Source organism: Phialemonium atrogriseum (assembly GCF_030411735.1).
Source record: "Phialemonium atrogriseum strain 8032-3 unplaced genomic scaffold QBC33scaffold_1, whole genome shotgun sequence".
NCBI lineage: Eukaryota > Fungi > Ascomycota > Sordariomycetes > Cephalothecales > Cephalothecaceae > Phialemonium > Phialemonium atrogriseum.
The window spans coordinates 1961546-1981188 of NW_026848138.1; the positions used below are offsets into that span (position 1 = coordinate 1961546).

Sequence of the window (19643 nt, forward strand, 5' to 3'; positions counted from 1 at the left end):
CCAGATGGGACACGCCGTGTAGACTGGAGGAAGACGCTGGAAGAAGACACGATCCTGACAAGAGACAGCGCTGCGGAGCATGACACGGTGCTGATAACAACACAACACAACACAACACAACACAACACAACAGAGATCTGAGAGGCAGTCTGGCAACAAGGCTGTGGGACAAAGCCCCTTCGATTTACATTGGTGTTTGTAGAGTGAGAGTTGTCAGCAACAATTAAGTAGAGGAAAGAACGACTGGAAATAGAAGGAGCGACAGGGAATGGGCCAAACCGCCGTGCCTTCGACACCAGAGAAGAGCCCCGCCAAAGAGACGTGGATCGCGGAAATTTGCACCTACAACGATTAAAAAATACTGTGAGGTATCTCCGGCTATGCCGACAAAGCCGTCCCTACCGCGGTAGCAGACTAGGGCGCCGTGTCGTTAGATACGACTTACACTGGGCGTGTGGTGGCTTGGTCAACAACCTAGCCAGGTATCGAGGTAACCATAAATATTTACATGTATGTACATTCGATACCCCAAACGATCAACCAACCACAGCAACTTCTTTCCAGTTCTCTATATGAATTTGGGAAGCAGAGACATTTAGTACAGTTGCCAGACAGCAGCCTTCTACCGCAAGCTGCTCCCTCACCATCCCGGAGTCCCCATTCCATGGTACCGCTTGACCATCGACACCCAGCGCTTGTTCGTGACACAACGCTTGGTCTCGCACCAAAGGTCCTGATCGGCCGGCCTGTCCGTACCACCAATGCCGAGCGACTCAGGCGCAAGGGCCTCTAGCCAGTATGACGCGGCCGGGCTTTTATGCAGGATCAAGGTCCAGTAGAATGCAATGTAGACACGCTGGCCACGGCGATGCCACTCATGAAAGGCCTTGCATGCTGAACAAAAGAAGGAGTGACAAATATGGCCAGAGAGGAAACCATGGGAGACTCCTTCCGCTCCTTGTCCCCCCACACCACCCCCATCCGCTCGGTGCGAAGGGTAGGAAACACAGAGGCAGCAGGGGTTACGGTGGCTGGGATCGTGAGGCGACGATGCCAGCGCTGGGAAGCAGGCGCATATATTCGAGCTGAAGGCCCGGAGCAGCTTCTCGGGATTAGGGTCGATGCCCGTGTTGTCGTTGTCGCCGTCCGGTGTAGAGGGGGATACGTGGGGACAGAAGCGGTGGCCGAAGAGTTGGCCTGCGACTGCCCTCCTAAGGGCGGCCTCTAGCTCCCTCCTTGTGGGGTGGCGACTAGGGCGCTGGTCCTTAATGTCAAACAGCGGGACCCCTGAAGTGATCTTGACTTGGACTAGATTCTTGTTGTTGTATCTCTCTCTTGACATAACAACGGTTGGATATAACCATGGCCTGTCAAAATCAAACCACTCGTTCCTTGGCGGCTGGTGTGATCGATCCATGCAGATGAATTTCCGGCGGTTACTTGAAGTTGACTTGCCCTGGCTTTGTGGTGTAACCCCTTGCCCTATCTTCTCCACATCGCTCCATGAGATAGACATATGAGAGCAGACCTGGATATGACCTATTCTTCCGTAGCATACGCGTGGATTTGTCCTCTTCTTTGCCCTTTGGTCGGCTGGGAATAAAAACGCCGGATGTTCAGAGCTGCAGCCAGTGCAGTACAGAGGCTCTTGCAGGTGCTGCAGATTTGCTTTGAGTAAGCCCTTTCTCTGGCGCTCAATGCAGGGGCCTACAGAAGAACTCCCCTCGGAGGAGATTGCAGACCTCGACCCTATCTGCATCATTGTCGAACATATTCGATCGCATTGGAATGTAGAGGTTTCTTAGATTATCAAGTCTGGCGCGATCCAAGAGAGGGAAGAAGAGGGCAGAGGTGTGGCAGAGGATGAAGATGGTGCCAAGCGAAAGGTAAGACTTGATAATTAGCAGCAGCTCTGTTGGCAATCGGCACAGGGGAGAGTTGGCCAGATTGAGCCTGCGCTGGGCAATCCATTCCGGCTCGTTGTCTTGCAGATAGGGGATAGGACCTGTGGGCATGTGCGGTGCGGTGCTGTTGAGAATGAGTGTGTTGGGAGAAGAGGGGAGAGAGAGAGGGGGGGGGCATGGTGCATCGGCCTAGGAATCGAGAGAAAAGTCTCGTGAGATAGTCGCGGCCGCTCTTCTTTTTGGTCGCAGCGTCTGTCTGCACCAATGGTGGTTCAATCACTACCAGCATCATTATCAGGACATTCAGGCAAAGACTGAATATTCCTAGCTGGATTTGTCCGGGAGTGGGAGGAGGCGACAGGAAAATACCTCCCACTAGCAAACCAATGCTTATGAGAGTATTAATCGTTGCTAGCTGGATGAGAAATCCCATAATTACTAGCTAGATTTGTCTTTGGTGACATGGCAATAGAGAGGAAGCAGGCCTTATTTATGAACATTGTTTGAGAACTTAATAGTTGACTGGTGGCAAAGAGGTTAAACCATAGCCAAACTATGACGGTCCCCCGACACAGTCAGCTGCAACAACGTGAACTAAATCTGAAATTAAGTGTTTAAGTCCCCTTTCTTGAAGCTTGGAGTCCTTGTCACCCGCTAATAGCTCTTGGATCGGCTCCGGAAAACGTTTTCTTGAACGTTTCAACGCGCCTCCTGATATTGTCTGGGTAGTTGTCAAATCGACTTCGATCAGAACGCGTCAGGCGCTCTATCATTGTAGACTCGGGTGAGTTTTCCTCACCATGTACGGTTGATTGGCCAGCTTATTTGCAATCACGCCATCTAGGAGCGTCACAACCTTATCGGGACCGCTGTTACAGTTCTTTGGAAGCAAGTATCAGATGGACCATGAGCTTTGGACATGTCGATTCAAGACCAGTGGTTCGCTAGACCCTTGCTTCATAATGGTAATTATCTAACTCGAAATACGGATCCGAACTTCCTTTGGTTTCGTCAATCTTGGAGCTAATAATGCCTTTAACGATTTAGAGGCTCAATTTTTCTCCCACTTCAATCTTTCCGTCGTGGATTTCAAGCGCGAAACCATTGAAACTCCCCCAGGGTATAAAGAATCGAAAACTCGGACACACTGTCTATTTGGTACGACTCCTTGATGCTGCGTCTCACAGTGGGAAACTGGATCCGAGGGTATTTTTTGTGAGGCGAGTTTCTGGTCACCTTAGACTCGATGGAAATCTCTGAACATTTCTATAATTACTTCCCTAACTCCTATATCAGCATGGACGAGGCTCACTTTGCTTCGCACATTCTTGGAAATGTGCAACCCCCATTGGAATCGTGAACAGCTATGCTGGCGAAGATTCACCCGAGTCCTTCATTGATGAAATTAGCAGCTGACAGTCTGATCTGGTTACGCTCAGAGTGTGCATGGGTCATTTGAACTCAAAGAGCTAATTAAGGGAGAAGAAGCACGAGAGGGAGAGCATAGAAGTGCGATGTCTTGTGATTTTGTAAAGACTTGATTTTTCCTCGGTACAGACGTGTCAGGGAGGAGCATATTTCACTCAATTCTACCTTGCATGTAGGTCGAGACATGTTGGCCGGAACCACGAGAGCCGGCCACAGGCGTAAGCCGCTGTCGGCGCGACGTGCCTGCTATCCCGATCCGGAAGAGTCCCCGCGCCGGCCGGTCGAAAGTGGAAAGCCGGTGGACCGTTGCGTGTCGGGTGCCGACGGCGGGTGGCCCGACAAGGCTGACCCCCATGCTTCCCCAGCCTGAAGAATCACTCTACGAGGGGCATTCGAGTCAAAAAGAAACGAGGAAGGTTGAAACGATCAATTCCAAGGGGTTTGGAGTATTTATCAAGATCCGTTGATATCCAGCATCGTGGGGAGATACATGGTCTGCGTCGAGGAAAGGTATGGGCGGGGCACATCACGTGCAAATTTTTGGAGCAACCAGAAAACGGAAGCTCCAACCGGCAACCCACCCGACGTCTTACACCAGAGGAGGCAACGAAAGCACTACAAAGACAAGAAGCCGGCTGTCATGAACTATCCGCCCCGTTAGCCTAACCAGACAGTAATTAGGATATGCCTCGATCCGACGAAGCCTCCGCCTTCTTCTACGCCGTGTACAGCGCGGTGCAGGAGATCCCTCCCGGCAAGGTCACGAGCTACGGACACATCGCCAAGCTAATCGGGACCCGTAAGGAGAAACTGCCATGATGACCCGACGTAATCCTCCTATCCAGGGACAATCTCCCCGCTGACAGAACCACCGGCCCGGGGGTGATAAAAAGCCCAGAGGCCCCGACAGGTCGGCGTATGCCTCAAGCATCTGCCGTCCGACCCCGAGGCCCGCTTCAACAACGCCACCGTCCCCTGGCAGCGGGTGATCAACTCCAGAGGGATAATTTCGCCGAGGTGAGGAAAGTCTCGGAAGGAGAGAGATAGTGGGACAAAACCGCGAATGCAAAAAATCACAATGACTAATCAGCATCCTCACCCCCTTCCCCCACCCCCCACAGGTCTCAGCCGTCCGGTTCCCGGAACCAGGCAGCGGCCCTCGAGGCGGAGGGGGTGACAGTTACGACGGGCCCGCTGGGGGAGCTGATGGTGAACTTGGCCGAGTTTGGCTGGTTCCCTCGTATCCTGCCTTCGGAGGAGGCCGAGGGTCTGGAGCCCGAAGATAGCAGCGATGACGATGAAGATTAGGGGCTGCTGGGTGGTGGAATTGGAGAGGCAAAGCAGAGAAGAGTATTGCAACATGGGCATCGGTACTCTAGTTACCCTATAAAGTGATACCTGGTACGAAGCCTAGCATCTCACCAGCGCCGTTTGGCCTTGGAGCAGCTGTTTCTGAACAATGGGCTGCCAGTTACCTTAACGTAAAGGAAGAGGAAACACAATCGGACGAGACAATGTGCTGAGGTGACTATGTCCACTTTTTGCTCGCAGCGTCTAAGCCCTTATTCAACAGAAAATATAACTTCTAGGCCTTGGATATATCTTCCGAAACCCCGTTACCGACCGGCTTCTCCGAGTTGATCGTCTGCTTCAGAGGTGGCAAGAGGCTCTTGGCCGTGTGCCGTGCCTGCTGCGCCAAAACCGCGTCCATCAGAACCAGGGCAGCCATGGCTTCCACAATGGGCACCGCGCGCGGGACAACACAGGGGTCGTGTCTGCCCTTGGCGGCAAGGATGCCCTCGGAGTCGCCGTCGTAGGTCGCCGTCGCCTGCTCTTTCCCGATCGTCGCCGGCGGCTTGAAGGCCACCCTGAAGTAGATCGGTGCGCCATTGGAAATGCCGCCTTGGATACCGCCGGAGAAATTGGTCTTGGTGGTCAACTTCGGCCTCGGTATCCCTGCTCGCGAGGCACCGCTTGTGACAACGTTAGTCGGCAGGTGGCTGTCGGGAGCAGCGGGGATAAAGGGATCGTTGTGGACCGAGCCGGGGATCTCGCAGCCCCCAAAGCCGGAGCCGACCTCGAAACCCTTTGTGGCGGGAATGCTAAGCATGGCGTGTGCCAACAATGCCTCGAGTTTGTCGAAACACGGCTCGCCGAGACCACTGGGTACGTTTCGAATGACGCAAGTTACCGTTCCCCCGATGCTATCGTCCCGATCCCTGAACCCGGCGATATACTCCTCCATCTCCCGCGACACTTTCTCCTCTGGGCACCGCACGGGCAGGAATTGGTCAACCGTTTTGCGGTCTATCCTCTGGAGCAGAGACAGGAAGGCTGGGTTGGTGCTCGGCGTCGGGTGCTCGGCGGTTGGGGGAAACATGTGTACGTTCCCGACAGAGGTCACGAAGGCCGTGATCTCGACACCGTAGGCTAGCTTGAGGTATTTTTCCGCGATGGCGCCGGCTGCCACCCTCCCTATCGTCTCTCGCGCACTACTTCGACCACCTCCACTGCTGGCCTTGACGCCGTATTTCTCGAGGTAGGTCCAGTCGGCATGGCTCGGGCGTGGGAAGAGATCCATAGTCGAGTTACCGTAGTCCTTTGGTCGCTGGTCCTCGTTCAGGACCATCATCCCGATGGGCGTGCCGAGGGTTACGCCGAACTCGGTGCCGGATTGGATCATGACTCTGTCCTTCTCGTTTCTCGGGGTCGTGATGCTGCTCTGTCCCGGCCGCCGGCGGGTCATCTGAGGCTGGATGTCATCCTCGGTGAGCTCCATCCCCGGAGGGCAGCCATCGACAATGCAGCCGACAGATCGGCAGTGCGACTCGCCGTAGCTATCCCACCGTCCCAAGGTTAGTCATCGTATAAGAGGAGCAACTGACGCCAAGGGAGGGCTCGTACGTGGTGACCCTGAAAAACTCTCCGAATGTAGACATTGCGGCTGTGATAGGGAGGAGCGAGGGCTAGATGCGATGGCTAACAATTCCGTCAGTGGGTCATAGAACCGTTGTTGCGATGAGTCAAAAGTATGGTGCGGTTTGACTTGCGGTGGAAAAATTCGACCCCGCCATCGGAAGCTCGCTTGCCTCCCGCATGGATCGTGGGGTTGGTGGGGCCTAGGGCGACCTTCCAAAGTACCTATAGTACCTCCATCCATATACATAGGTACCTAGGTATTTACCGCAAACCGAGCAACAGTGCCGCATGGATTGCCCAGGAGCTCTTGGGAAGTTGCCTTATTAACGAACACATTGGTAGATCCAGCAACAGCGCCGCAAGACTCTGTTTCAAAATACTGCTTACATTGATTGGGTGCTCGACTCTTATTGCTAACCTCCCGCCAGGTACCGAAGTCAAGTACAGTACCAATATACCCACCTGACAACACCTGCCAGCTTCGAAAAGCAACGTCCGCATTGCGACACAACATGTCCAAAAAGAAAAAGAAAAAGAAAGAGAAAGAGAGAGGGAAAAGAGGCTCGAGCCTGGTTTCAACCTGTGAAGCAATAAACATTTTGTCTTCGCGTGGCCCACAGCGCCCGCCGACACTTGTCCTTCCCCGCTCTAGCTCCTATTGGGGGTCATGAAAAGCTGACGATCCTTCAGCACCAACACCGCGGCATACCACAGACTTGGCACTGACGCAGCGCTGCTTCAGGGCGTTGAGCCTGGTTCTAATCTCCTCGACTTATAATCCTCCTCATCGGCTTCGACTTCCGCTCCGCGCTTTCGTGTTGAGCCGCGAGGTGGCCTTGCTGGGGCCAGCGACAGGGCTGGTCTGTCCCTCTCCTCAAGAGCCTCGATTTTAGCGGCAGCGATCTTGGCCGATTTCTCCAGTTCTTTGATGCTGTCCTTTGCCTCATTTAAAGCCGCAATGACCTCGTTCGTCTCATCGTTGGATTTCTTGACTGCGTCCAAGGTGCTATCGGCGAGGTGCTCGATCATGTTGGTCAGGGCCTCCGTCACCTCGGCCATGGTTTTCACGTTGATCTGGCTGGCCAACTCCAGGGCGATGAGGCGGGCCTCGGTGCTCTCGTTGGCCCCCCCGTGAGAGGCTAAGTTTGCCATCTTTTCCTTATCTGTATCTTCCCCATCGTCCTCGCGCTTCAAACCGGCGTCATGGTCCGAAATGGAGACATGATCGTCATGCTTCAGGTTGTCAGGGTGCAAATCGTCGCCATCGCCCGAATGGGAATGCATATTGACCGCCTTCCGTTTTTTCGAGTGAGATTTACCGGTCCCCGGGCTGTATGAGTCCACTGTCGTAGACTGGCGAGCTCTTGGGCTAATACTCGACGGGCTGGGTGGTTTGCATTGCTGGCCTGGAGCGAGTCAGGCCGTGAGATGTGGGTGCTCTCAATCGGTCCTTCCCCCCCTAATCCTCCGCCATCGGGGGGATCTTTCGTAACAGCCTCTATCGCAGCTTCCGTGTTGGTTCCTCTCCTGCTTGTAGTGATGCCGGCATCGTGTGTTAGGCTTTCACGGTCAAGACCGGCAAATCTGAACAGTTTGTGATGGCAGACAGTTGAGCCTGCGTGAGCGGAGGATATATGTATTTTGAGTGGTGAGAAATTGCGAAGATTGTTGCTAGTACATGCGTGCGATTTATTCGACAGGTCGCTTAAACCCCACCCCCAACTTCCGTCGGCCAGCTGCGGGGGGAGCAACATGAGCAAGGCAAGGCAACATTTCAGGCATTATTGTTCTCTCCTTGATGCCTTACTTCGAGTCCTCTCTCCGGATTGAGTCTTGTTGAGCAGTTGGCAAGGGGTGTGCCTCAAAAGCGTCGGCTAATAAGGAAGTTATTCCCTCTCTCCGCCGTCTCATATGAGGGATTGATGGGAATCAATACGGGGATGTAGTGGTTGGTTGTGGACTGGCAATCGACCCCGTGGGCGACTGGCAACCAAGATGATATATATGCAGTAGCTGGATAGGAAGTGAGACAATGGTAGTGTTGACAACCGAGGAGCATGGATAACTTAGCTGCCTGCGCTCATATTGATACCCATGAAACATGACATGGTGGGATGGATTTGGATTAACTAGAGTCCTAGAGTAGAAGAGACGAGTGTGGTCTCCCCCAGAGACTCTTTTCACATAGTACAAAACAAGCACATCTTCTTTTGATTTTGGAAGAGTATGATACAATGTCCGAAAACCAATAAAGGTGATAAGTGCTCACGAGAGTGCTCAGGGGCTGGACCAGCCCCTTGTCTTCCATCAGCACCGAAGAACCTATACTTAGTAACTCGGCAAAAAAATAGGAGGGGAGATAGAAAATAAAAAAATAGGTGGTAATTAGTTCGTAATGCAGCGAACAAATCCTAATGAAGAGGCGAGAAGATCCAGGTCTTGGCACACATCATCAATTAACGGTAAATCTGGAGATGGCCTGCATTCCACAAGATGTACGTTATAGGTAGCAAGCATGTGTCGATCTTAAAGTAAGAGAAGGGTGTAACCTAATTATCTCCATCGGAGTGTCGAGTTGAGTCGGGCATATTAACCGGATGTCGGCCACACGGCCCAATCGAGTAATTTATTGCTCATCTATAGTATTGGGGATTCACGGAACCCGGATTATAGGTGTGCAGTATGTCGTGGATAGATGGATAGGCTGATTTGGCGGATCCCCAATTTGTTACCCATCAACCCTTATGTAGGATAGATAAGAGGGGTCCTCCAGCCCTCCCGGGTTGTCGGTGTATCCATTTCTTGGGAGAACTCACCTTGTCACCCTGCCAAGACGAGCCAAGAATTAAGAATTTCCGAAAAGAAAACATGGGACTGTCCAGCCTGTTCCCTGACGTCTACATCAGCCTAGACAGCTGGTGGTGGCACTTTCTGGAGCGGTACGTGTACGCGCTGCCGCCGCCGCCGCCACGCACCCGGACCCGGCCCATGGAGGTCATCTGCGTGGGCCTGCCGCGGTCCGGCACCGAGTCGCTGCAGCAGGCGCTCCTGGCCCTGGGCTACGACCACACGTACCATGGGTGGGACATCGTCTACGACGAGCAGTGCTACTCGCCGGGCTGGGTGGCGCTGGCCCGCCGCAAGTGGTTCCCCAGAGAGGGGGACGGTGACGCGCCCATATCCGCTGCCGACTTCGACGCCCTGCTCGGCCACTCGGTCGCCGTCACCGACGCCGCGGCGAGCGTCTTCGCTGCCGAGATGATCGCCGCGTACCCCGAGGCCAAGGTTGTGCTCAACATGCGGCGCGACGTGGACGCGTGGCACCGCAGCGTGCTCAACACGCTGGTCAAGGTGAACGACAGCTGGGCGTTCTGGATCGCGAGCTTCCTTGACAGGGAGTGTTTCTGGGCATGGCACGTCTACGAGAGGTTCCTATGGCCGTTGCTCTTCAGGGGGCCGGATGGGAGCATGGCCAAGGCTATAGAGAGGAATGCCAAGTGGGTTTCTAGAGGTGGGTATTGAGCCTGAGCTGTGAAGGGCTTCGAGTGACTCCCCCGTTTTGCTTGGTATGATCAGGCTGGCTGACTTGGCTTTGACCTAGAACACTGCAACATGATCCGCGGCCTAGTTCCCAAAGAACGGCTACTCGAATGGTATGTTGAGGATGGTTGGGAGCCTCTTTGCGAGTTCTTGGGGAAACCCGTCCCGGATATGAAGTTCCCCCGTGCAAATGCAGCATCGGGGGGTTGGAAGTCTCGAGAAGAACAGTGTAACGAGAGGTGGATCCAGGGGGCCTTCAGGAAACTGTCACTTGTCTTCTTGGTATTGCTTTGGGCGAGTGTATTGTTGTTGAGGCGCTATTTGTAGCCAACGCTTCAAACGCACTCAATGGAAACGTTTATGGGCGTCTGAACTCCCATGTTGGCAGATATCATCGGCGAGACAGGATTTGTCTCAATGGTGGCAATATACTTGCACCCAATATCCTGTATCAAATTCTTGTTGTCAGCATCCAATGAGCACTTATGAGCGTACTTCGCCAACTTTCTAATCCAGGGGTTCGGTGTGCTTCATGCTGCCACTGTTCGTAGTCTCGTATGCCCTGCTTCAAAACCTCCAATTGAGACTTCATTCCCGCCGTCTTCTTCACATCATGTTGCTCCGATGATTTCAAGAGGCGGGAAAAGTGTACATGAACGTCCGTCGCTGCCAAAAGGTAGAAGATTAGTATTCCGAGCGACCCACCCTTGCCGGAACCCACAATTAATACGCCTGTGTACTGAGATGAGCAACCCTGAGCCGAGCCATTAGCGTCGTTTTAGCTACCAGGTAAACTCGCCTTCCCTTAGTGATGTTATATATTAGAGTGAAGTTCTGCCTTTAAGGAAGTATGAGGTTCCGTTTTTTGAAGATACGGCTCTCGCAAATGTAGGAACACTTGTGTATCGGCTGAACTGAACCAATAGGCGGCCTTGCTTTGAAAGCACCATGAGCTAGTCAGCCACGCTACCTGGCCGATGACTGCTACCGAGCAACCGACTGTCCAAAAAAAAAAAATATTGGGCCTGCATCCAACTGGAAGACAAACATCATCGATGCTTGCTCGCCTCCGCAAGACGACATGGCGTACAGAGCAGTAAGTTCGACAATTTGACCTGTTCTCACGTTCAAGCTGACCAATTTGAGGTCTGCCCCAGGGGAAGCCGACCTTGCTTCTCTCGAGCAGATGGTGTTCTGCGACCGCACAAACAACCCGCTTAGTGCGATCAGTCTCAACATCACGATACCTTCGCGCACAACATGACGAGTCTCCTAAGACGACGCCAACCGAGCACCGATTGCCCCAGACCCTCACCGAAAAGATTGTCCAGCGCTATGCTGTTGGACTGCCCCCAGGCAAGCGTGTCCGGAGCGGCGACTATATCAGCATTGCGCCGGCTGCAATTCCCGGTCGCGACCAAGTTCATGTCGATGGGAGCTTAACGAAAATACACCGGCCGGAGCAGCTCGTTCTAGCATTGGATCACGACCTGCAGAACACCAGCGAAGCCAATGTGAAGAAATACAAAAGCATCGAGGCGTTCGCCAAGAAGCATGGAGTTTCATTCTACCCCGCCGGCCGAGGAATCGGTCACCAGATCATGGTCGAGGAAGGGCATGCCTGGCCAGGGACCATGGCCGTTGCCTCGGACAGCCGCAGTACCCATTACGGCGGAATAGGTTGTCTCGGGACCCCCGTCGTGCGCACAGATGCTGCCAGTATTTGGGCCACTAGCCGAACGTGGTGGAATGTCGCGCCGATTACGCGTGTTACGTTCACAGGAAGGCTGCCACCGGGTGTGACTGGCAAATATGTCATTGTCGCTTTATGTGGTATCTTTAAGAGCGACGTTCTTAACCATATAGTTGATTTCACGGGACCCGAGGAGACGATGGAGACCCTGCTAGTCGATACTCGCGTAACGATCGCCAACATGGCCTGCGAATGGGGCGCCCTTGCTGGCCTGTTCCCTATCGACCGTACTCTGGAACGCTGGTTACGGTACAAAGCGACCGAAGCGGCGATGCTTGAAGACCGAACTACGCGGGAGCGTATTACGCACGAGAGGACAGACGAGCTCTTCGCTAACCCGATCACGGCAGACCCCGACGCCGTATACGCTAAATAGCTCTATCTCTCCCTCTCTTCACTTCGCCCTACGTCTCTGGCCCTGACTCGGTGAAGCTTGCGACGCCCCTCCACAAGCTAGCGCCGCAGAAGATCAAAATCGATCGCGCGTATATTGTGTCCTGTACTAATAGCCGAGCCTCGGATATCAGGGCTGCCGCTAAGGTTTTCAGGGACGCTGCCGGGGCTAACGGCGGCGCTATTTCCAAGATCGCCGACAGCGTCCAGCTCTATATTGCGGCAGCCTCGGCCCCAGAACAGGAGGCCGCCGAGGCTACGGGCGACTGGCAGGTCTTGCTCGAGGCCGGTGCTCAGCCCCTCCCTGCTGGTTGCGGGCCGTGCATCGGCCTCGGTACGGGACTGCTAGAGCCCGGCGAGGTCGGCATCAGCGCCAGCAATCGCAACTTCAAGGGGCGCATGGGGTCGCGCGACGCAAAGGCATACCTCGCGAGTCCCGAGGTTGTGGCTGCTAGCGCTCTCAGCGGCGTTATTACCGGCCCGGGTATCTACAAGGTGCCTGAAGATTGGTCCGGCGTGGACGCAGGGTACGGTACCGGCCTGGTACGTACTACTGAGAACGAGCTTTTTGGTCTCGTACAGCAGCTCGACTCGCTCATCGACAGAGTAGAGTCTGCTGCGGGGCCCTCTGATAAGCCTGCTACCGAAATTCTACCCGGATTCCCTGAGAAAATCAGTGGCGAGATCGTATTCTGTGATACCGATAACCTCGATACTGATGCCATCTACCCTGGCAGGCTAACATATCAGGATAACGTCTCCAGGGAGGACATGGCTCGGGCCTGTTTCTCCAATTACGATCCTAAGTTTGATAGCATTGCTAGACCGAACGATATCATCGTCTCAGGCTCAAACTTTGGTTGCGGCTCTTCGCGAGAGCAGGCTGCTACTGCAATCCTTGCCCGAGATATCCCATTGGTCGTCGCCGCCAGTTTCGGTAATATCTTCTCTCGGAATAGTATCAATAACGCCCTGATGGGACTTGAGGTCCCGCGGCTCGTCGAGCGCCTGCGGGCTCACTTTTCCTCGCCACTGGCGGGTACTAAAGAGCGTATACTCACGCGAAGGACGGGCTGGACCCTGACGTGGGATGTCAGACGGAGCCTCGTCGAGGTGACGGAGGGTCCTGGAGGGGAGACATGGACGGAGCCAGTCGGGGAGCTGCCGGCGAATGTGCAAGAGATTATTGCCGTGGGAGGACTCGAGGCTTGGGTCAAGGCCGAGCTTGCCAAGACGGCATGATCACCGAAAACCTAGGGGGGGAGAACGTATAGAATACATACTGGGCAAGGTCATCTTTGGACTTTCTGGTCCCTGTACATAGTAGGGGAGGGAGGGAACATGCTCCTGCTCATGCCTCCCCGTTCAATCCTGGGGAAGCATCTATCCCTAGCTGGCCCAAATGCGACCCTGGCAAATATTGGCAGACTTTTAACGGCTACACATGCTGGGGATTGAAAATTGCAATGCCAATTGTGGGCAAATCCTTGACTTTAGCGGGCTTGAGTTTGGAATATGGGGCTTGAGAATAATTGCCGACGAAAGCAGCGCCTGCTTGCCTGCTTGCAGTGGCAGTGGTCTGACCAAGTCTTCACTCAAAGGTTGATCCAACGGCCAACACAAATTGGCGCTCCCCAAGGGAGTCATGTCCTGGTCTTATCATCGCGTAATTCATGTGAGGCGATTGCCCATTGCCATCCGAACAAACGCCTGAATACACCTATAGGCCATATAACACAATCACGAAGCAAAGACTTGTTGGATATCACCAGAACGGAGCTCAAAATCCTTCCACGAGGGCGCCAGAGCATGGTGCCAACTAGGCCTCAGCCTACAGCTTCATGACTTGCCAAAATCCGTAATCGGCAAGCCCAGGTCAATGCCGAGCTCGTCCCGAAAGAGCTTGCTCAGACTGGAGCGGTCCCTCAGATAAATCCACTCGCCCACCGCCGTTCCCTGCTTGTCATTTTGTCCTTCGCCGACGATGACCCAGTCGTATCGTTTCGGGCCGGACTTGGGCGACGAGAGCCAGATCTGCTTGTTGGGCGGTTGCTTGTTCACGACATAAGTACCAATCTGGGATCCGAAATCGAGGGTTAAGACTCCATCCTGCAAGAGTATATGTTAGTTATCAAAGTCTCTCTGGTGAGAAGAGGGAGGCCACAAGGGCACCACCCACAGTGTACTCCACATCGATCCCTTCCTGTTTGTCCTGGAGTTCCTCAAACCGGGTGACGACGGTTTCGAGATACTCGTTTGCTAATTGATGGTACTCGCCATCTGTAATAGTAGCCGGGGCAAGATTGACGATAGTCTTCGCAGACTCTTTTGGTTTAGGATCGTCGGTCTCGGGCATGATCCCCTTCCTGTGGTTGGAGGTCGAGGAGACGAATCGAGGGGTTGCGGCAGGGCCCAAGGGCGGGCCGAGCAACCGGTGGGACATAGAGAGGGCTGATAGCGAAGGAGATGCGCGAGAGAGAAGCGAAGTCCGAAGACCATGGCTGGCCATTCGTGGGAGCTTCGTCAAACTTGAGCGAGCCATCGTGCAATCCTCAGCTGATTAGAGTGGTTGCCCCGCTGCGAGTCTTGCCTTGATATGTCGCTAATTGAGATCGGCGATTTATTACCCTGGAGGGTGTTTCGTCTCGAATGGATTGGACAAGTCTGCCCTATGAGACAAAGAGGGAAAGAAAGTACCAACGAACGTTGGAATTATTTCGCAAGAACGGAGCTCAATGGCACCTATGCTTGGGAGCTTCCCGAGCTGCAGGGTAAATGCTTGGCACCAAGGTCTGTGCACCAAAGCCTACCCCACCAGCTCAAGAGCCTCACCTTTCACAGACCTATGCTTTCACCTATACAGATTACTTGGTTTTCTCTCACCCAGCACTTCGACTGTTGATCCCCCCCTCGAAATGGTCCTCCAAAGGCGGCCACTATGATAAATGCTTTCCTGGTCTTCAACGGCCAAGGCCAACCACGGCTGACCAAGTTCTACACACAGCTGGTTTGCCGCCCTTTCAACACTTGGAGAAGCGCCGTGATTAACCCCAGTTCTTGTGCAGGACACAAGCATACAACAACGGCTCATCTCCGAGATATTCACCCTAGTGTCCAATCGCCCATCCGGCTCATGCAACTTCCTCCCGCTGCCTCCCCTACTTGCCGCATCTGGTACCTCTCACTCCTCGTCCGAGCCACACAATGACGTGCCTTCCCTCGTCACCTACCGCAACTATGCCACACTGTTCTTCATTGTAATCTCGACCTCGACCGAGTCACCGCTGGCCCTGATAGACCTCATACAAGTATACGTGGAGGCCCTAGACAAGCTTTTCGAGAACGTCTGCGAGCTGGATCTGATCTTCAACTTCGAGACGCTACACGCCGCGCTGGGAGAGATGATAGTGGGGGGTGTCGTCATCGAGACCAACTTGGACCGGATCGTCGCCGGCGTCAAAGCCCAGGGGACCGTTGCCAAGAGACCGATTAATGAAGGCAGAGGTACGGGGCTCGGCGCTGGCCTTGGAATGGGTGGGAACTTCGTCTGGCACGGACGATGACAGGTGACACGCTTGTCCGGGGGGACAGATTCCTACGAAGTCGCACTGCGCCATGTCTGCAATACCCACACCCGCCTGATTAGGCGTACCTCGTGGCATAAGCCAAGCCGAAACGTAGGTCACCAAGCACGAGGTGCACGGGGTCTTCCAATCGGGCGCCTCATCAGAGGAAAGATGGCTAGCAGAGGGGAATGATGGTAGGAGGAGGGATAAGTCCGTGCTTGGGTCTATACTACCGACAATCCCAGCCATATCAAGGGGTATTCCAACTCCAAAAACTCCATATGATGCATACAAATATAAAGGCAACTTCGACACTCTCATCGGCTTATTTCGCCGCTGTAGAGGGATCCGGCGTGCCCTTCTTTTCAGGCCGTTCTGAGCCAAACACGCCCCAAAATTGATCTCGAACCTGCAGGATGTTTAGTTGGGGTTCTTTCGAAAATAAAAGGGGTCACATACTCCGTCGAATGGCTGGTTCTCGTTCTTCCAATCCATGAAGAGGACGCTGTATCCGATGACGACTGCGACAAAAAGTCAGCCCCCAGAACATCAATCAACCGCAGGGCAAGGTTTCGTACAAGTGATGCTGAAGAACTGAGCCAACTTGACCATCTTGTTCCATCGCGGCCTGGCTGCGGCAAGCTGGACTCTCCTCTTGTACCGCTTCTCGAACCTGAGCTGTTCCTGAGGCGACAGCTTGCTGAAATTGGGCGGCCATACTTTCTTCAGCCGGTAGGGGTTGGGCAGGTTGGGAAAGTCCAATTGCGACCTTGACCGCTCAGCCGCCCGGCGCACTAGTGTTGTGAACATGATTGAGAGTTGAGTCCGGCAATGCCTTCAGGAACTATTATCCTCCAAAGCGGCGCAAATCGTCTTCTGCAGCTTTTGGTCGAACCGGAAGATGGCGCCGCTGCGAACCGAATTGGCGCTGCGCCACAGCGTGGCGGGAAAGCCACGCGCTAGTTGCACATCTTCCGTTCAACAGGCGATAAGCCGATATACCGACCCCACAATCTTCAACTCTACATGAACCACGCCCTCCACTCCATGATAAACATGGAATATGGAATGCATTTATTCTCGATCCGTCGAGATTGGACTCTCCTGCACAGGGTTGGACACCAAAGCTCCTGCCAAAAAGATCAAGAGCATGACAGGAACAACAGCCAAGTTGGAGAGCTGATATTGGCAGCTGCAGATCATGCATGACCTCGGCGGGAGAATATACGGGCTGTGATGGTTTGTTACCGACGGTGCAGATCCGCCTTACGACGCCTCATTGCGACGGCAGACGATCTCCGGAACGGCTTTTATCCCCTCAGGATATCGCCTCAAAGCTGAAGGCCTTCGAATGTCTATCAGGGTCTCGTTGAATTATCCATAAATAGCCTTGCGGCTGGAACCCAACCTCTGCCGTCATTCTAGCGCAAGGTGACATTCGATGCCCCCATTTTGTGGAAGAAGTGGTGGTGGGGGGCACGAATATGGACGGTCTAGGCCTGATGTTTCGCCGTTCACTGCACCAGAGGCTTCGATAATGTTCAAAACCTGTTCCCTCAACCCCCACGAGCGGTGTCAATCTGTCATAATAATAAACGAGATATAGAGATCTGCCAGCCGAAAGGCAAAAACTTGGCAGCCACCCCTGTCACTTGTAGGGATCGCGAAGGGACCAACGCCTCGATTTTTCCGAGGCTCTGCTTATGACGCACGTTTTTCTACGTCGCACGGCATAGCGGGACAATCCATCAGGGCCGTTAGACCGTTAACCGACAAGCGAGAACAGCCTGTTTCCAACCAGACGTGCAGCTGGAAACACAGCAACCCGGCTGCATCAAGACCCCTCCTTCGCTCCTGCTGCCACCATGCGATGTTCTCGTCCTATTATGGGTGGCATGCCTTCCCGCGTCGTAAAGGTTGCGCTATCTATGTTACAGAGGTGGCATGCTGCTGCCGTTGGAAGAGAGCGGCTGTTGTGGATATGAGATTGCATAGGAGATTACACCATGGTGATATCCCCGGTGTGACATCCTCAATTTATATATCCATGCCACTGCATCCCCCTGGCTGAGTCTTTCTCTCTTCTGCTTGACAGTCGCAAGCTGTTCTATCCAGATCATCTCCTAATCCATCCCTTTTTCGGATCCCCTCCTCCTCGCGGTCCAAGAAACGCTTCTTGCAGCTCTCTCCTTAAAAACACATTCGCTTTCCAGCCAACACACTCGCTTTGCAGCAGCCGTCTCACACCGGCACCCCCCGTGACTCCGACATGCGCCCATCAGCCCTCATCCTCGCCGGCCTCGCGGGCAGCACCGCCCTCGCCGCCGCCGAGATCACCCTCTCCAACGGCGCGACGACCACAATCGGCCTCCCGGCCTGGCCCTCCTCGTCCGACTCAGCGGGCGGCGGCACCGTCGTGATCGGCTCCGACACCACCACCACGACCGTCTACCCCTCGTCGAGTGACGTCGTCTCGTCGGCTAGCAACTCTCTTGGTACGGTTTCCCTCCCTATTCCCCGGGGAGGAATACAAGGAAAGCTAACACGCAGCCTTTTTTGTTTCAAGTTGCGGCCCCATCAACCGAGCCCCACGGCAACGCGACGGCGAGCAGCTCCGCCACGGCCACGACGTCGCCGGTGGCCGTGCCGACCGCATCCGCGGACCGGCTTGCGCTCGAGGGCCCGACGATGAGCCTAGTGGTGTTTTGCGTTCTGGGGCTGTTTATGCTCTGAAAAAAGGGGGAAGGGCGGGATCACGTTATTTTTTTTAATCCATTAGAAGGGTAGTAACGATGGGGTGACGGGAATGGGCGGCGTTCACGGTTGTGCCGACTTTGCGGCTGCATTGGGGGGGGGGGGATCAAAATTATATCCTGCCTGTTTGGATACCTACGTAATGCTAATTGATGACTGACAACAAGCTCTAAAGCTCGTCCATATAGCAACGCTTGATGGGGTGAGATGCCGTCACTAACGCCGTAGCCCAAGACTCCATACGCCGCCTCTCTTTCTCACTTGCCGACAGCGTCTCATCCGTCGCAACCGGAGCCACAACCAGCGCGGCCAGCAGCCGCGTGGCGACCAGCGGATGTACACGTATGCATGTCCCGTGCAGCAGGTTCTCGTCGGCAACGCCATGAACAGGATCCCGGGGGAGGAGGTAACTCGCAGAGAATCCAGCGCATCGGGTACGCCTATCTGTGAGGTCGGAGTACAAATTCCGCGGCAATTTTCAGACTTGCTCGCCCGCCATCGTCACCACCACCTCCAAACGGCGACGCAAGAGGATCATCCCATCGCCTCATGCAGGCGGGCCTCGGCGCGGCGCCGCATTTGTCGTAGCATCGTTACGACGTCGTTGCTCGATCGTATCTAGTTCTGGACCAACCCAGCCGCGTAACCCCCTGTGTCCTTCGTCCCAACTATGTCGCAGGGAGCGGATCGATTCAAGAGAGTGCTGTCATCTTGTCGGAGCTAGGCCCCGAGGTTTCACGCCGCGATGGGGGCCTGCTGCGGCGGAGATTTATCGAAGTCGGACTCTTTAGGGAGGCTATCCTGTTATTGGGGGGAGGGCAGACGTCAGCAAAACCGTAGACCTGGACCAAGACTTCCGCTTCGCATTTCCATCCGCCAACAAATCCCCCAAGCAAGGTCGGCCAAAGAGAGAAGGGACGAAAGAGAGAGAGAGAGAGAGAGGATAAACCCACCACCTCGAAAATAACCCTGATCATCAGGCTGCAGCTAGGGCAGACGGCGATGTCGGCCTCGTCGCGGAGGTCCGCGAGCGCGATCTCGAACCGGTCACCGCAGGGACACGGGTGGTGGTAGATCTGCAGGGCCTCGTCAAAGGTCATGTCCTCGATCTCGACCTCGTCGTAGACCGAGATGGGCTCCTCGTCAGTGTCGGACATGTTTCCTTGGGGGGTATGGAATCCTTTTCCGTGTCGCAAAAAGTCAAAAGTTAAAGGGCAGTTTCCCGGGTTTGTTTGGGGGGATTTACTCGAGGCCAGTCACAGTCGATAGAAAAAGAATGGAGATGGAGGGGCAAATGTTCGTCCATTAGTGGGATGAAAGTGGGTCGGAGAAAATACCCACCGACATCCGGTCGACAGCAGAGGTCGGGTACCTAGGAGGATGTAA

General features: G+C 54.4%; 11 protein-coding genes across 11 annotated transcripts; 6 read left to right on the plus strand and 5 right to left on the minus strand.

The window, feature by feature from the left end:
• Window positions 1–566: 566 nt before the first annotated feature.
• Window positions 567–1405, minus strand: QBC33DRAFT_583941 (uncharacterized protein). The gene has a single exon (XM_060431390.1). The coding sequence runs from the start codon at window positions 1340–1342 to the stop codon at window positions 641–643; it is 702 nt and encodes a 233-aa protein (XP_060288969.1). The 5' UTR covers window positions 1343–1405; the 3' UTR covers window positions 567–640.
• A 1255-nt stretch (window positions 1406–2660) lies between these two features.
• On the plus strand, window positions 2661–3324 carry QBC33DRAFT_29286 (uncharacterized protein). Its single transcript, XM_060423353.1, has 3 exons — window positions 2661–2688; window positions 2749–2869; window positions 2952–3324. Exons 2-3 carry the CDS (start codon window positions 2804–2806, stop codon window positions 3162–3164), a joined length of 279 nt encoding a protein of 92 aa, XP_060288970.1. The 5' UTR covers window positions 2661–2688; window positions 2749–2803; the 3' UTR covers window positions 3165–3324.
• Window positions 3325–3925: 601 nt separating this feature from the next.
• On the plus strand, window positions 3926–5037 carry QBC33DRAFT_522403 (6-O-methylguanine DNA methyltransferase). The gene is made up of 4 exons (XM_060426537.1): window positions 3926–4131; window positions 4226–4349; window positions 4454–4856; window positions 4922–5037. Exons 1-3 carry the CDS (start codon window positions 4017–4019, stop codon window positions 4638–4640), a joined length of 426 nt encoding a protein of 141 aa, XP_060288971.1. The 5' UTR covers window positions 3926–4016; the 3' UTR covers window positions 4641–4856; window positions 4922–5037.
• On the minus strand, window positions 4918–6271 carry QBC33DRAFT_443779 (chorismate synthase; the record flags this gene model as incomplete). The annotated part of the gene is made up of 2 exons (XM_060424238.1): window positions 4918–6169; window positions 6237–6271. The coding sequence occupies 2 exons, from the start codon at window positions 6269–6271 to the stop codon at window positions 4918–4920; spliced, it is 1287 nt and encodes a 428-aa protein (XP_060288972.1).
• A 2498-nt stretch (window positions 6272–8769) lies between these two features.
• Window positions 8770–10389, plus strand: QBC33DRAFT_464265 (P-loop containing nucleoside triphosphate hydrolase protein). Its single transcript, XM_060425127.1, has 2 exons — window positions 8770–9762; window positions 9853–10389. The coding sequence occupies exons 1-2, from the start codon at window positions 9120–9122 to the stop codon at window positions 10116–10118; spliced, it is 909 nt and encodes a 302-aa protein (XP_060288973.1). The 5' UTR covers window positions 8770–9119; the 3' UTR covers window positions 10119–10389.
• Window positions 10390–10599: 210 nt separating this feature from the next.
• On the plus strand, window positions 10600–13179 carry QBC33DRAFT_565219 (homoaconitase; the record flags this gene model as incomplete). The annotated part of the gene is made up of 3 exons (XM_060430414.1): window positions 10600–10887; window positions 10949–11905; window positions 11977–13179. The coding sequence occupies exons 1-3, from the start codon at window positions 10873–10875 to the stop codon at window positions 13177–13179; spliced, it is 2175 nt and encodes a 724-aa protein (XP_060288974.1). The 5' UTR covers window positions 10600–10872.
• A 501-nt stretch (window positions 13180–13680) lies between these two features.
• On the minus strand, window positions 13681–14595 carry QBC33DRAFT_29308 (uncharacterized protein). Its single transcript, XM_060423354.1, has 2 exons — window positions 14117–14595; window positions 13681–14046 (listed from the first exon to the last, which is right to left on the minus strand). The coding sequence occupies exons 1-2, from the start codon at window positions 14477–14479 to the stop codon at window positions 13777–13779; spliced, it is 633 nt and encodes a 210-aa protein (XP_060288975.1). The 5' UTR covers window positions 14480–14595; the 3' UTR covers window positions 13681–13776.
• Window positions 14596–14717: 122 nt separating this feature from the next.
• QBC33DRAFT_29425 (clathrin adaptor complex small chain) lies at window positions 14718–15596 on the plus strand. Its single transcript, XM_060423366.1, has 2 exons — window positions 14718–14944; window positions 15003–15596. Exons 1-2 carry the CDS (start codon window positions 14876–14878, stop codon window positions 15498–15500), a joined length of 567 nt encoding a protein of 188 aa, XP_060288976.1. The 5' UTR covers window positions 14718–14875; the 3' UTR covers window positions 15501–15596.
• Window positions 15597–15828: 232 nt separating this feature from the next.
• On the minus strand, window positions 15829–16313 carry QBC33DRAFT_554207 (uncharacterized protein; the record flags this gene model as incomplete). Its single annotated transcript, XM_060429488.1, has 3 exons — window positions 15829–15912; window positions 15963–16024; window positions 16082–16313. The coding sequence occupies 3 exons, from the start codon at window positions 16311–16313 to the stop codon at window positions 15829–15831; spliced, it is 378 nt and encodes a 125-aa protein (XP_060288977.1).
• Window positions 16314–17772: 1459 nt separating this feature from the next.
• On the plus strand, window positions 17773–18236 carry QBC33DRAFT_510593 (uncharacterized protein; the record flags this gene model as incomplete). The annotated part of the gene is made up of 2 exons (XM_060425779.1): window positions 17773–17998; window positions 18070–18236. 2 exons carry the CDS (start codon window positions 17773–17775, stop codon window positions 18234–18236), a joined length of 393 nt encoding a protein of 130 aa, XP_060288978.1.
• Window positions 18237–18992: 756 nt separating this feature from the next.
• On the minus strand, window positions 18993–19414 carry QBC33DRAFT_554209 (uncharacterized protein; the record flags this gene model as incomplete). Its single annotated transcript, XM_060429489.1, has 2 exons — window positions 18993–19058; window positions 19211–19414. 2 exons carry the CDS (start codon window positions 19412–19414, stop codon window positions 18993–18995), a joined length of 270 nt encoding a protein of 89 aa, XP_060288979.1.
• Window positions 19415–19643: the final 229 nt, after the last annotated feature.